The sequence below is a fragment of the Pseudonaja textilis genome, chromosome 9 (genome assembly GCF_049901715.1).
Source record: "Pseudonaja textilis isolate UNSWEBS1 chromosome 9, rPseTex1.2, whole genome shotgun sequence".
Classification (NCBI taxonomy): Eukaryota; Metazoa; Chordata; class Lepidosauria; order Squamata; family Elapidae; genus Pseudonaja; species Pseudonaja textilis.
The window spans coordinates 12,342,665-12,358,660 of NC_141998.1; the positions used below are offsets into that span (position 1 = coordinate 12,342,665).

Genomic DNA, 15,996 nt, shown 5'->3' on the forward strand with positions numbered 1-15,996 from the left:
TTCAAAAGCCAATTGGACTTTCTTGGTTTTTCCCTTGAAAACATTTCATTTCTCATCCAAGAAGCTTCTTCAATATGAGAATGATGAGTAGCAAAAAATCTTCAAGGAAAAACAAAGAAAGTCCAGCTGTCTTTTGAAAAGCACCTTTGGGATAACCATGATCTGAATGATTGAGAATCTCCATAGCTGACTTTTTGGACTGATCTGTTGTGTTTTAATGGCAACAAAATGGAATAGATCTGCCATTACCTTCTCTCAAGCTAGAGACCTTATAACAGACAAACTAGTACTAAACATTTCAATCCTGTTTAAGTTTTCAATAGTGACTAAGAGTTGCCACAAACATATCAAAATAAACAATCAAATCTATGTCAAAAATTTTTGGAATCACTAAAAAATAATTAAGCATGATGCCTAGTCCAGTGTAAACAGTGTAGTTTTTACAATTTATTTCTCAGTCCAAGAAAAGATCTTGGCAATCCACTGAAGTAAGCAATAACCAGTGAAGACTTAAATCACTCACAAAGCATTTTTGCATTTTCTTCTTGTTCATTGTTCAAAATGTTTGTTTTTTTGCAAGAGAACAATGTAGTTTTGATATCTTTAGTTGATAATGGATACAACAAATCATTTTAATGGGACTTGCTCTTTCTTCCAGAAGAATTAATAAGACAAGAAACAATACTCTTAAAGTGCAGTTAGAATCCATGAAAGAACTGTACAATGCATAATCAGGTGCTCCAGCTTTCGCTTCTCATTAAATCAAGTTTCATGTTATTTAGATTCTTAGCAAACATGCACCATTGTTTATCTCTTCATTGCTATGACAAATATACAATAATGACAAATATATACATATGACAAATATACACATAAGCACTGCCACTAGTGGTCAATACTGCTGCACTTCAATGATTAGATGGCCTAGACATTGGTATTCGAACACAGATCTTTTTAACTTTTATATTTTATGTTTTATTTCTCTAGATGAAATGGTAATATGTATTGCTGCTCCATGTATGATGTGCCATACACTGAATGAACGAATTAATGAATGAATGAATGAATGAATGGTCAATATAGTATCATATGTTTTCTGAATTGGATGTCCTTCTATTTTACATTACATTCAATTGTATTCTTGCATGCTAGATCCCCAGACACATTTTCCCTATAAATTTCTTGGCTTCAAATTTTTTATACATTAGAAAGCAAAATTGCACTGTATATTCCAGAGAAGTTTAGAACTGAAATAACAGCCATACACCAATTGACACTGTAAACTGGGTAGTGTTTATTTTATGTATTTGATTTTTATCCCGCCTTTATTATTCTGTTTTCCTCCTTTTATTTTCCTCACAACAACAACCCTGTTACACCTCAATTGGACTGAGAGAGAGAAAGAGAGAGAGGGAGAGAGAGAGAGAGAGAGAGAGAGAGAGAGAGAGAGAGACTAGCCCAAGGTCACTATCAGTTTGGTACATTTAAAAACACCTCTTAACCGAAATGTTTGATAACAATGATAAAGCCATAGACATCTGGATAATCTGAGATTTTTTTTCCTATTCTTGCAATCCCTTTCATAAGTGTGTTACACAAAATATCCTTTCTTCTTCTTCTTCTTCTTCTTCTTCTTCTTCTTCTTCTTCTTCTTCTTCTTCTTCTTCTTCTTCTTCTTCTTCTTCTTCTTCTTCTTCTTCTTCTTCTTCTTCTTCTTCTTCTTCTTCTTCTTCTTCTTCTTCTTCTCCACAAAGACTTGTAGATATTAAATTGTGCAGAAACGAAACATATTTTCTTCAAGCAATCACATAACATTTGGGCTAAATCTCTTTTAAATAGTATTATACTTCTATTTCCCTTGAAGAATACTTTAACTTGGAAATACCTGTGATAAGCTGTAGCCTTGATGAATTGCTTACAAGAAGTTCCTAGGATGATTTGACGAATAATACTATGCATGTTTTTCTACCTGCAGTGTTTTTTCTAATCTCCAATGTGTCTCATTGGAGAATATGAATTACAATACACCCAGGGGGTGGGGGAAAACTAGGGTCAAGGGTGACAATGAATTATGTGTCTCAGAGTCGGCTAGCTGTCAGGATTCTGGCAGTTACCCCCATTTAAATCATGAATCTCGAGCCAAACTTCCAAAACTTCAAAAGGATTTATTGGGAGTTAAAATGTCCAGCACTGCCTGAGTGTAGCTGCACTGCTCCCCGCTCACTTGGACAACTCAGAGTTGTTGGCAACTCTAAAAAGACCATAGAAATATTTTATGAATTGACACATACTTCCAACAGGTTTTATTCAGAGCATACAGCTTTCCCTCAAAGAAACGAATTATGAATGCAAAACTATCAAGGCTATGAATGAGCTACTAATGCTATTGATCAGCTACAATTAATGAGTTACTATTTAGTGCCTGTGACCCTCAAATCATCAACCACCAAACCATCCTGTTTCTTATTCATTCATCCATCCATCCATCCATTCTTTAGAGCTGTTAAAAGCATTCATTCAACACCTTAAAATCCTTGATGGACAATGGCTTAACCTGATTTTCAAGTGCATCCCTTAATCAACTTATTCTACAGCCAACTAATAGATAATGGTGGAAGGGAAGGAGATGAAATGACCCCGGACTAACTTGAACATTTTATGAACAAAATAGCAATAGTGCTTAGACTTATATACCACTTCTCAGTGCCTTACAGCCCTCTCTATACAGCATATTGCCCCCAACTATCTGGGTTCTCATTTTTCCAATTTCAGAAATATGATAGGAAGGCTGAGTCAACTTTGATTCTGGTGAAATTTGAACTGCCGAATTGCAGTCAGCAGGCAGTCAGCAGAAATAGTCTGCATTCTAATCACTGCATTCTAATAATCACTGGGCCACCACAGCTGGGGCACAGAAAGAAAGAAAGAAAGAAAGAAAGAAAGAAAGAAAGAAAGAAAGAAAGAAAGAAAGAAAGAAAGAAAGAAAGAAAGAAAGAAAGAAAGAAAGAAAGAAAGAAAGAAAGAAAGAAAGAAGTCACTGCCAGATTGTAAAATGTAGAAGTCATACTATTTTCCCCACAGAAGACAGAAATTATCCCATAGATAATTTCTGGGATAAACAAAAATGAACCTTGGGGAAAAACAATGGCTACTTTTCTCAAAACAAGGCACAAACAAACAAACACCCCCACCCCCACCCCCACACACAGACAGAGCTTTGTTTCCTATAAAAAAGTTGAAATATACTTACAGCCCACTCAATATTTTGAAAGGGGAAAAATGTGCATTTTAATTAAAGTTTGCTTTAATTTGATAATTTCCCCCCTAGCATTTCAGCAAACAAAACTTCCTAAGTTCATTTGGTCTAGCTTATTCTCCCCATTTTTAGCCTACAGAAGTAAAACAGCAGGGATAGATTTGTGTAATTAACCTATTTTAATGCATTTCTACCATGACTTTGCAATAAAACATCTGAGTTCAAACTTGAACATTTTTCTTTTTAATATATTGTTCCATTCTTTCTGTTCCTTCTTATATTTAATTTTTCACTAACCATTATCAAAAAGCACTGAGAACAGATGAACATATACAGTGGTGGGATTCAATTTTTTTTTACTACCGGTTCTGTGGGCATGGCTTGGTGGGCGTGGTGTGGCTTGGTGGGCATGGCAGGGGAAGGATACTGTAAAATCCCATTCCCTCCCCACTCCTGGGGGAAGGTTACTGCAAAATCCCATTCCCTCCCCATCCCACTAACCTGCTTTCCAGCTCCATTCTCCTGTGCAGGGCAACAAAAGAAGACCCAGCTAATCAACTGGGACTCAGGAGGCAGAGAATAGATGGGGGCGGGGCCAGTCAGAGGCAGTATTTGCCAGTTCTCTGAACTACTCAAAATTTCTGCTACTGGTTCTCCAGAACTGGTCAAAACCTGCTGAATACCATCTCTGGACATATAGTATACAAGGTCTTGCAACGGAACTAAGCTATCAAAGGGAAGAGATACAGGGGTGGGATTCAATTTTTTTAACAACTGGTTCTGTGGGCGTGGCTTAGTTGTTGTGTGTGGCTTGGTGGCCATGTGACTGGGTGGTCATGGCCAACTTGACATCACTTATGTCAAGGGGCGCTTCTCCTCACCTGGCCTCTCATGACAGTGGGGATGCTGCAACAGTCATAAGTGTGAAAAATGGTCATAAGTCACTTTTTTCAGTGCCATTGTAACTTTGAATGGTCACTAAATGAACTGTTGTAAGTCAAGGATTACCTGTAAAAAAATACAAAAAGCTTCTTTGCTTGCAAAAAGCTGCCCTAAATACCAATCATTAGATTAAAAATACCTGCAAGACAGAGTTACAAATCAGACAGGGGTGCCAGAGCACCTTGAGGAATGAAAATAGTTAAAATGCAGTGATAACTATCAAGCAGCCACCTCTTGCTCATAAAGTGAAACCCTTTAGCAGAGAGGTCATTTAAGCTCTCCAGAAAAAGCACACCCAGGAAAAGCAATCCTTAGATCTATTTGCACCAGTTAAAGATACCAGCTGGTCTCACTCACCTCACAAGATATCCTAAACAAATCATCCAGATTTAAGGAAAGATCACATGCCCCCCAGAAAGGCAGGAAAAGAAATCAGTGCCAAGCTTGCATCCGGCCTCTTGGAAGTATGCCCCCAAAAGAGTACTTGGAGTACTGTATATACAATACTATATACTGTATATACCCCAAAAGGATAGTACTGAAGCAGTGAAGGAAGTCCCCATCCTCAGATAGAAAAAGAAACCATGAGGCAGCAAAAAATTCAAACACAATACAAATAATTAAATCACAACAGTAGCTGTTGCTTGTTGAAGCTGAATAGGAAAAATTATCCCATCAATAAACACTGGATTAAACATCACCAAGCACAGAATTAACATTCACCAAAAGCCGGTTTTAGATCAAAACTCAGAAAGGGTATGTAAACTCACATTTAAATGTCAATCTTTCTAGCTAGCCAAGAAGCCTTGCTGAATGTCACTCATCTTGGTTCCCTGTCACTAAAACTTTGCTTCATTATTTAATTATATCTTCAAAGTGCTGATTGTCCAGAGAGGCATTTCCTCCCAACAGCAGTGTAAAAATCTTAAAACAACCCTTCCCCTTTAAGAAAGCCAAAACTCAGAAGCTTTGGAGACAGGAAGTCTAGGCGTACCTGCAAGAATGTAATAAGGATGGAAAAAAACAAAAGGAGATTGCTTCTCCAAACTTTTTAGAAAGTTAACAAGGGGTTCTATAGAACTGGATAGAACCAGTAAAATCCCACCCCTGAAGAGGGAACCTAAAGGACTTCAGATTAACTTTGGAACAGAAATTTCCAGGCATCAAAATCCTCCATCTTCTTTCTCACCTCCACAAACAATTTAAGCAAGTTGGTTAGTTACCTGACATATCTGTTCTAAGGATCTATTATATGCAAGTCTTTCTCCACTGTTTCCATCAAGACAGAGATATATAAATCTTGGCAACAAATGCAGAAATAGGAGATACACTAGAAAAAACATGCAGTACATTTTTAGAAGTGTGTGCCTTTTCCACACTCTCTGTAAGCACTTCTAATCTCTTGAAGTCGACCTACATTATGAAGCTCTGCTGGGAACCAGCAGGGCAGCACAATATTTCATTGTCCAGAAGATGAGTTTCATATGATGCTTTTGAGATCTCAGATTGGTTTCTCCCACTGACCGCCACTTCTTCCAATCAAAGAAGAGATGGAACAAAAAACCCTGGGTCAATTAATCCTGGTGCATTATGCTCTGTACAACCAGAGTACAGAGCTGATGGAAGATCACTTTGATGGTGCATATTTAATTGCAGCATAGAAATGTTTCTTGGGGATCTTCCACCGAATCAAGTCAACAAGGGTGGTGAAGAGAATGGGCATAATAAATCTAATTCTGACAATAAACAAAAACATTTGCAACAATAGCCAGGCAGCAGTGGTGAAAAACAATCAACACTTTTTGACAGTACTAACAAGTGGTGAATCTGCAGGGTTTAAAACATAGGAGGAACTCAAGAATAAACACACAGGCACACACTCCAAAAAGCACCTAATAGGGAGAAGAAACCATACAGAGCTAAACAGGGTCAAGGAAAGATGGACCAATGCTTGAAACAATTGCTAATTAGGGTTTTGTAATAATATAGATGAATTTGTATTACATTTTAAACTGGTGTCTCTTAACAGACAAAACAAAATAAAATAAAAAAGTTGAAACAATGAAAACAAATTCTGTTTTGGCACTAACAGGCCTATCCATCTCAAATTTAACAAATAATAATAAAATAAATCTCAAACTTAGGACAATACATTTAATCAGGGGTGGGATTCTACAGGTTCGCACCTATTCACTAGAACCAGTTGTTAACATTCTAAACAGTTCAGAGAACCAGTTGTTAGAAGAAATTACTGGCCTAATCCTATAAGGAAGGCAGGAAGGAAACATTCTGGTGTTGCTTACAGAAACTGCCTCTCTGTTAACCCTTATTACATTCTTGGTAGAACTAGACTTCCTGTCTCAGGAACTTCTCTGGAGTTATTTTTCCCTCCTTTGCTGGTACTTTGCTTGTGTGGAGTGACCATTCAAAGTTACAATGGCACTGAAAAAAGTGTCTTATGACCATTTTTCACACTTACGACTGTTGCAGCTCCCCCACAGTCATGAGAGACCAGGCGAGAAGATGTGTGCCTTGATGTGAGTGATATTGAGTTGGCCACACCCAGCCAATAACATGACCACCAAGCCATATCCACCTAGTCACATGACCACCAAGCCACTCCCACCACCTAAGCCAGGCCAACAGAATCGGTTGTTAAAAGTTTTGAATCCCACCCCTGCATTTAATGGATTAATGCTTTACAAAACAAAAGATCTGGGGAGAAAATTGTTAATTCAGATTTCCCCAAAGACTCAATGATACTATGAAGAAGGTAAATTGATGCATTAATACCATCCCAAACTACTGTACTGAGCCATATAACACCATCGGATTTACGAAGATAAGATGTACTAGTGAGAGAATACCAAAAAATTATGGACTACTCACTCCTACCAGTAAACACCAACCTTGCAAATGTATCAGTTGGAAGGCTCAAATCTAGGAAGATCTCACTGGGATTTGCACAACATCTACTTAACAACTTTTAACATACATTCCCCAATGGAAAACCAAATGGGGTGGTTGAACTTCCAGACACAGGTAGATATATAAATCACACTACACAAAAAATGCTAGGTTTTGAGCTATCAGCCATGAAAAACCTTGAATAGGATTTGCACCTCATGTGGCATCTGCCAGGATTCATTGTATAAATGGGATATAGCATCCTCCCCTCAGTGTGACTGTGGGGTCCCATGTTAAACTGTAGATCACATCTTGATTGGCTGTAAGCTAAAAACATATACTGGTCCACTGTTTGATTTTTTTCATGTAAACAATGCTGTACTTCAATGGTTAGCTAACCTACATGATGATATCTGAATTTAGATCTTTTTAAAATTCATTTCTTACTGTGTTTTTAACCTAGGTGAGATGTATGTATATGTATATTGTATGTATATGTATATGTATATGTATGTACACATTCACACACAATACAAAAGCTGCGAGTGGTGCAAAGAGCCATGGAAAGATACATGCTTGGCATCACAAGACAAGATAGAAAGATCTGCACAGGAATTAGAGAATGAACAAAAATATATGATGCTATCTAAAGAGGAAAAAATTGAAATGGAAATGGGCTGGTCACATAGCAAGAACTGATGGCAGGTGGACTAAGACAGTCATAGAATGAATTCCACTTGATAAAAAGTATACACAAAAGAGACCAAGAGAAAACAAGATGGAGTGATGATATCAGCAAGTATTACAGGTCCAACTTGCAAAAGAAAGTATCAAGTCCATATATGATATTCCATCTATTAAATAAATAAATGTGAGATTGAATTTGGGTTGGTCATGATGACCGACCCAAATTTTATCTCAAATTATTACCTGGGACAAATATATTTGCCTTCATTTGCGAAATAAATAAATCTCAGATTTCCCCAAAATATGTCATTCTCCAAGTCTAGAAATAGAATTCTTCAATTCTATTTCACTTTTCAGACCATCAGGAGAAAACTGAATTTCAGCTAGATTTAAAACAGTATCTGTCCTTAAATGCACACACAGTTAGAAATGAGAAAAACATTTTTAGCTTAAAAAGGAAAGGAATACTTTAATGTCTTGCATTTGCTGTTTATCTTCCCATTATTAATCCTGGCAGGACTCATTTCCTGTAATGACATGGAATTAGCCAAGATATTATCTAAAAGACCTACATTTTGCCTGTCAAATTTTACCTAGTTGGAATGTGAACTTTGCCGTGCTTAACTATGTTTTCCACAATTGGTTTACAATACCATTTAGCTGTTACTAACACTTGTAAAATTATCTAGGAAAAGGAATAAGAATAATCATCTTTATACACCAATTTTCTATTATGTAAAAATTGACATAAAGTAATGGAAATCACCATCCATCCCCCTAAAAGAACAATAGTAGAACATTAGAACTTGCAGAACAGTGATGTAATACAGAGTAACGAGAAAATCAATAACTATAAAACTCAATAAATAGCCATGGTGGCACAATGGTTAGAATGCAGCACTGCAGGCTGCTTCTGCTAACTGCTGACTGCCAGCAGTTTGGCAGTTCAAGTTTCACCAGTTCAGGGTTGATTTAGCCTTCCATCCTTCCAAGGTCAGTAAAATGAAGACCCAGATTGTTGGGGGCAATAAACCACTTAGACAGGTCTGTAAAGCACGGTGAAGCAGTATATAAGTCTAAGTACTATTGCTTTGCTTTGTTTTGCTTTGCTTTGCTTTGCTTTGCTTTGCTTTGCTTTGCTTTGCTTTGCTATTAAATAGATAATATATGCATCAGAATTTATTTCTGTCTTACCTGGAGTCATTATGGTTGATTGCAAGGTAGATTTCCCAAGATACTTCTTCAGGGATAGCCCCATGGGGAATTAGTAGGCTAACTCCTGGAATAGCAAGGACAAAAATTACTTGGAAACACTCCAAGTGCTTGTTAGAATTACAGTGAACTGAAATTGCAACAAAGAAAAAGAGCACATTACTTTTATTGCAGCTTTGTAGTAAATAATATTGTTGTCATCATCTCAATAGTACAACAAACATCATATTTCAATTGATAAGCATTTATTATACTGGAATATTCACAGAACAATCTTTTTTCCTTTCCTTTTCTTTTTCTCAGAGCAATCTTTTTTCATAGTTTCAGGTAAAAGTATGTTTTGTTTGCATGAAGCACTTGAAAACAACATAGATTGCTTTTTAATATCCTACCGCAGTAATACTTATATTAATATGGCAAACAGAAAAAATGTTTTCAGTGTTAAATTGTGCAAGTATGGGATAAAAATAATTGTTCAAAGTATCGGGGAAGCTCACATTTATCATGGGTTTTGATGCAAAATCCTTATCCTGCTGATTTTGGATGAATTTCTCCTCTGAAAATATACCTAAAATTAGATATTAAATAATATGGAATGATGAAGTTAGATTCTAACCAGAGGTTGTTCAGGTGGACCTGCTGTGGCCTTCTGTTCATGCACTGTTTTACCTTAAGCATTCTTTCCTTAAAACAGTAATATTACCATGGGGAGAGGGGCATAAACAGCTTTTCAGAATTCTCTGCCCAGTTCTCAAATTGGGTGAATGATTTATTTGAAATTCTTCAACAATCTCTCAAGGGCAGGATTTCCCCTTAGTGCTGACAGAATCTAACTGAAATAGCTCTTGGAGAAATTCCCTTGTAGTGCCTTCCCTTTGGATTTAATTGAAGTTGGGATGCTAAGAAAATTACAGAATACCGAGAGAGAATTATACAGTGAAAGACAGGACATTCATACATGCCTTTGGCTGCCTAGGATTTAAATAAGTGAGTGTTATGATAATTTATCTACAATTCTCTTATACTTTGGAAGAATTTCTAAAGAAATTTATCTCCCATCAAACTGAATGACAAACATAAAAACAGGAAAATGCTTTCACCTGTATATTGGTTCCTCTAACAGGAGAAACAGTTGCTGTATAATTATCACTCTGAAGATCAGATCCTTACATTCATTCATTCATTCATTCATTCATTCATTCATTCATTTATTTAGTCAAGCGATTATAAGATAACAGGTATGAGTATAAACATAGTTATGAATACATGAAATGGATACATATAAGAAAAATAAAAAGAAACAATAGGACAGGGACAGTAGGCACATTGGTGTGTTTATGCACACCCCCTACAGTCCTCTTAGGAAAGGGGTGAGGTCAATAGTAGACAGTCTAAGGTTAACATTTTGGGGTTTGGGGAAGAAACCACAGAGTTAGGTAGAGTATTCCAGAAATTGACCACTCTGTTGCTGAAGTTGTATTTCCTGCAATCAACTTGGGTGTGGTTTACCTTGAGTTTGTATTTATTGTGTGCTCTTGTATTGCTATGGTTGAAGTATTCATTGACAGGTAGGACATTGCAATATATAATTTTATGTACTATACTTAGATCGGACTGAAGGCGGTGTAGTTCTAGGTTGTCTAGCTCTAGAATTTCAAGTCTGGTGGCATAAGGTATTCTGCAACGAGTAGAGGAGTGAAGACTCTTCTTGTGAAATATTTCTGGACTTTCTCAATTGTATTAATATCAGATATATAATGTGGGTTCCAGACTGATGAGCTGTATTTGACTAGCAAATGTTTTGTATGCTCCAGTTAGTACTGTGATATTACCAGAGAAAAAGCTACGTAGGATTAGCAACTCTTAATGCCTTTTTGGATATGTACTTACAGTGGGCTCTAGCACTTAGATCAGTGGTTCCCAAAGTGGGCGGTACTGCCCCCTGGGGGGCAGTGGGATGCCTTAGAGGGGTGTAAGAGGCAAGTGGGGGTGTAAAGGGGGTGCTAAGAGGCGGCAGGGGGGCATTCAAGGCACTGGCCCCGCAGGCTCACTGACTGCCAGCCACGCAGCCCATTGACTGTTTCATCGCTCCGTAGCTGGCGCCTCAAATGCGGAACCCATGCACGGCGAACCTTGCAAGCCTGCGGGTGAGAGGTGGTAGAAAGGGGGAGCTAGCTTGCAGGCTGCCCTCTCCGGTGGAAGCGGCGGAGGTGCACCAGAAGGCCCAAAAGCAAAACCCTCCCAAGGCATGCAGTGGAAGGGGTGGGTGGTCCAGCATTAGGGCCCCTTCCCCAGAGGAGAACAAGGGAGCGCTTAGCACCCTCCTGGCCTCTGCCTCTCCAGCCAGCCGGGCTTGCACGCAGGATGTGGGTGAGTTCAGCTACGGCTCTCCAAGGCGTGTGGCTCGGTTCGGTTTGGTTCAGCTCTACGTGGCTGGCCTGGACCTAGAACCTAGCCTCCCTCTGCAGTCCAGTTCTTCCAACCGAGCTCTGTGCTTGTTTGCTTACTTACTTTCCAAGCGATCGTTCCCTCCACCTCCGCCAGTCTGGGCTGCTTCAGCATGCCTTCCTCCTCCTGGGTGTAGCATTGCAAAATTGGATGCCAAAGAAAGAACTGTGGCAGAGGGCTGGAGAAGGGGCAGAGGGGCAGCTGCATTAAGCAGCAGGAAGATCTTAGCCATGGTTTATTGACTAAGCTGGAATCAAACAGCATACTAAACTCTAACCAGAATGGCTGGGTTGATATATTCAGCTGGTGTTTCTCAACCTTGGCAACTTGTGTGGACTTCAAATCCCATTCTGGCTTTGCTCTACTTTCCCAAAGTGCCACTGTTGTCGCATTACTTCCTTCCTTCCTTCCTTCCTTCCTTCCTTCCTTCCTTCCTTCCTTCCTTCCTTCCTTCCTTCCTTCCTTCCTGCCTTCCTTCCTGCCTTCCTTCCTTCTGTCTATCTATCCATCCATCCATCCAAATGGTCTGTCTGTCTGTCTGTCTGCCTTCCTGCCTACCTATCAACCTGCCTGCCTGCATGTCTTTCTATCTACCTACCTACCAATATAGATCTACCTACCTACTTATCTACCTACCTGCCTGCCTGTCTGTCTATCTATCTATCTACCTACCTACCTATCCATACATTCATCCAAAAGGTCTGCCTGCCTGCCTGCCTACCTATCTATCTCTTTCTCTTTCTCTCTTTCTCTCTCACACATATACACACTCCCTTCTAACCCTATTGGAGCAGGTGATTGGACTAGAATAGATATCTCATTATCTTTCTCCTCCCTTCCTCCTTCTTTATTTCTTTTTCTTTCTGTCCCTTCCTTCTATCCCCCCTCTTTCTTTGTCCCTTTTTCTTTCTTTCCCTGTTCTCTTTCTTTTCTTCCTTCTCTCTCTCTTTTTCTCTCTCTCTCTCTTTCCCTCTTTCAGGCTCACCCCATTGACTTGACTTGCTTGGGCAGGTTCCTCCAGTGCAGTGGGCTCAATGGGGTGGACCTGTGGGGCCGGCACCTAGAACGCGGCAGTGGCGGCATGTTTGAAAAGTAGAGCAAAGCCAAAAATCAATAATTTTTGCTGCAAAGAATCACAAAAGCTTCTGGGTTGTGCACAAGAAGAGACACATGTCAATGCAATTCAACATAAAATAAAGAGATACAAATAAAACAAATCAGCAAGAATCGGCAAAGCATCTCTGATTAGATTTTATTCACTACTAGAATTTGACCAGAGATGCTTTGCCAATTCTAGTCCAATGACCTGCTCCAGCAGGGTTAGAAGGGAGTGTGTGTGTATGTGTGTGCATGGCTGTCAAAACTCCAAAAACAGGTCAAGTATCTCTGGGGAGGCCAGTCAAAAATTAGAATGCTTGCAAAACAACTGGCCATTAAGTGAGGACCACTTGTTTGCCAGTCACCTGGCCATGCCCATCCAGTCACATGACCACCAAACTATACCTACCCGGTCATGTGACCAGCAAGCCATGCCCCCCCCGCAAGCCACACCAGCCAGTCACATGACCAGCAAACCACACCCACCCAGTCACACGACCAGCAAGCCACGCCTACCCAGTCATGTGACAAGCAAGCCACACCCTCAAATTAGGCCAGGCCCACAAATTTGAATCCCACCCCTGGGTGGGGGGCAACGAGGATGAGTTTGTAGCAACAAGTGGGTGGTGGACTGAAAAAGTTTGGGAACCACTGACTTAGATCATGAGAAATGAGTACTCCAAGATCCTTGACAGAGTTTGGATCATCAACAAGGTCTTGACTATTAAGCTTGTATTTTATTTTCTGATTTTTTTGCCAAAATGTAAGACAGAGCATTTATTTGTTGAGATTTGAAGTTGCCATTTGTTTGACCATTTTGATACATAGTCGAGGTCTTTTTGAAGGGTAGTAGTATTGTTGGTGGTGTTGAATAGCTTTACATCATCAGTGAACAGAACACAGTTGCTCTTGATATGATCACAGAGGTCATTTATGTAGAGTATGAAGAGAGTTGGTCCTAGAACACTGCCTTGGGGGACACCACTGTTGTCAAGTACAGAATTTTATAGGATGCTCCCAATTTTGACCATTTGTTGTCTGTTTGACAGGAATGCTTCTATCCAGTTATGCAGGTGTCCAGAGATACCATAAGATTTTGGTTTTAGGAGTAGTTTGTCGTGTACCACTGAATCAAAGGCTTTACAGAGGTCTATGTAGATTGTGTCTATTGCTTTGCTCTGATAGAGTTGTGTAGTCTATATGTTTTTGCAGTGTAAGAGTTGCAGATTACAGGATAGTTTTTTTTCTGAAACCAAATTGTTAGAGAGTAGGTAGTTTATTGCTAAGTGGAGGATAATGGATTGATTAATAATTGATTCCATGACTTTACAGGTGACGTAGCATAAAGAGATTGGTCTATAATTTTCAACTAGGCTGGAGTCTCCTTTCTTGAAGATGGAGATGACCGTGGCATGTGACCATAGGTTTGGCAAGGAGCTGGTCCTGAAAGATTTTTCAAAGATTATGCTTAGAGGTTCGGCTATGGCAGTGGATAGCTTTTTAAAGAAGTAGGCACATATTCCATCCAGTCCAACAGGTAGAGATTTTTTTAAATTGTGTAGTGCTTTTTCAACATTGTTTTCGGTAAAATCGATATGTATTAGATCATTGTAGTTGTCTGTGGTTCAACTAGAAAATACTGGGCATGATCCATTGCTGTTTACAAATACTGAGCCAAAGAATGTGTTAAAGAGGTTGGCTTTAATGGTGTCATCATTACAGTCTTTACCATTAGGTCCTTTCAGGGGTGGGGTAGACCTTGAGTCTTTTAATTTGTTATTCACACAATTGTAGAAACTGTACCTGAAATTGGTACGTAGAAGGTTTTCCTCTTGTTTAACGTGATATTGGTGCATTCAGTTGTTATCTGGTTGCATAAATTTTTGTATCGGCTTTGAAGTTGGCAACATGACCAGATTTGTTTTTCTGCCAAAGTGATTTCTTTTTGGATTGAAGCTTCCTTATTGTTATGGTTAGTTTGTTTCTTCTGGTTTTGAGAGTGTTATTGGTACATATAGTTTGGTGATTCTTTTGAGTTCGGGTAAAAATATGTTGTCATGGTGTTCAACAGTATTGCATCTAGTGAATAGAAGTTGCCAATCAGGAGATGAGAGATCGTTGTTAAGATGATTTTTGTGTGGACGTATGTTGAGACAAAAGTCAATCATGTTGTGGTCACTGTTGGAAAAGGGTTCTTTAATTTGTATTCCATAAATTGAATTCAAACTATTGCAGAAGATGAGATCAAGGCAGTTGTTAAGTCTAGTATTGTTGGTTACTAGTTGTTCCAGTCCCAGATTTGTTACAGCATTTTAGAAGGTTGTGTGTATGAGTTCAGTTTTACATTCATTTAGAGTCCAGTTAATAATGTAGATTGAGGTCACCAAGAAAGATGAAAGCGTGTGGGCAGGATGCTGCCCATGTTAGTAGTGAATTTAACTTGTTTATATGTTCGATGTCATAATCAGGGGGTCTGTAACATAGTAAGAATTGAAATGGGATATTTAAGGACAGTTCACAGATGATGGTCTCAGGAAGAGCAAGCTCATGGGTAATTTGGATGTTTGTTAGATGTAGGGACTTTTTATAGAAGATAGCAACACCACCTCCTCTACAGATTTCATGATTAGATCGGTAAACATGATAGTCTCTTACTGTGGTAATGGAGTCAGGGAGAGATGTGTTGAGCCATGTTTCACAGACAAATATGATGTTGAATTTAGCCATATTTAGTAAGAGGAGAAATCAGGTATTTATTTTCAAGGCTTCCTGCATTGAGTAGCTTGCATTTAAGGCCAGTTGTAGTTGGAATAGAGGTAGTTAGGGGCGTGCATTCCTAGTTTTGAGTGATGGTGGATTGGATGAGGTAGGGTTGGATGCAGAGATGCAGGTTGTGTGACTTTCTTTTGATGCAATTGTTTATATGTTCGATAGTCAATGTATATATGTTCGGTAGTCAATGTACAGGTCCTTTTCTCCATTGTCTAGATGTTTTTTAGTTTTGTGTGGAGTTTGCGGGAGTGGATTATTTGCAGTATGGAAAAGTCTGGTCTTGAACGAAGTTTTTCATGGGTGGGATTGGTTTTTGCAATGGCGTTTATTGTATGAGTGAATATATGTTTGCTGGACTTCAAACAATAATAAATAATAATAAATAATTATCGGCCATTCACAAGAAACCAAGCTGCACTAAGAAACCCCAATGCACAAAACACAATGTTGCCAACCAATCAAGAACACAGCAACTCAAAGACCAATAAAAACAGACCTAGACTCCCAGCAATCAAGATGAAGAAAAAACCATTCAAAAAAAGCAGAAAGCCAGCACCAAATTCAAACAAAAAATGGCTGCTAAGCCTGACACACAAGATTAAAAAGAACCCAGTACACAAGCCTGAGGATAGCTGATGAGATTCTGACAAAACATCGCTATAATAAAAGCTATA

The 15,996-nt window shown here is 38.9% G+C and overlaps 1 protein-coding gene across 1 annotated transcript in view; it reads right to left on the minus strand.

The window, feature by feature from the left end:
• The window catches only part of UNC5D (unc-5 netrin receptor D), a 726,013-nt gene that overhangs the window by 55,567 nt on the left and 654,450 nt on the right, over positions 1–15,996 (minus strand). Inside the window, exon 10 of the mRNA XM_087938913.1 lies at positions 8,987–9,071. Within this exon, the coding sequence (XP_087795039.1) occupies positions 8,987–9,071 (85 nt within the window). The remainder of the gene's footprint in view (positions 1–8,986; positions 9,072–15,996) is intronic.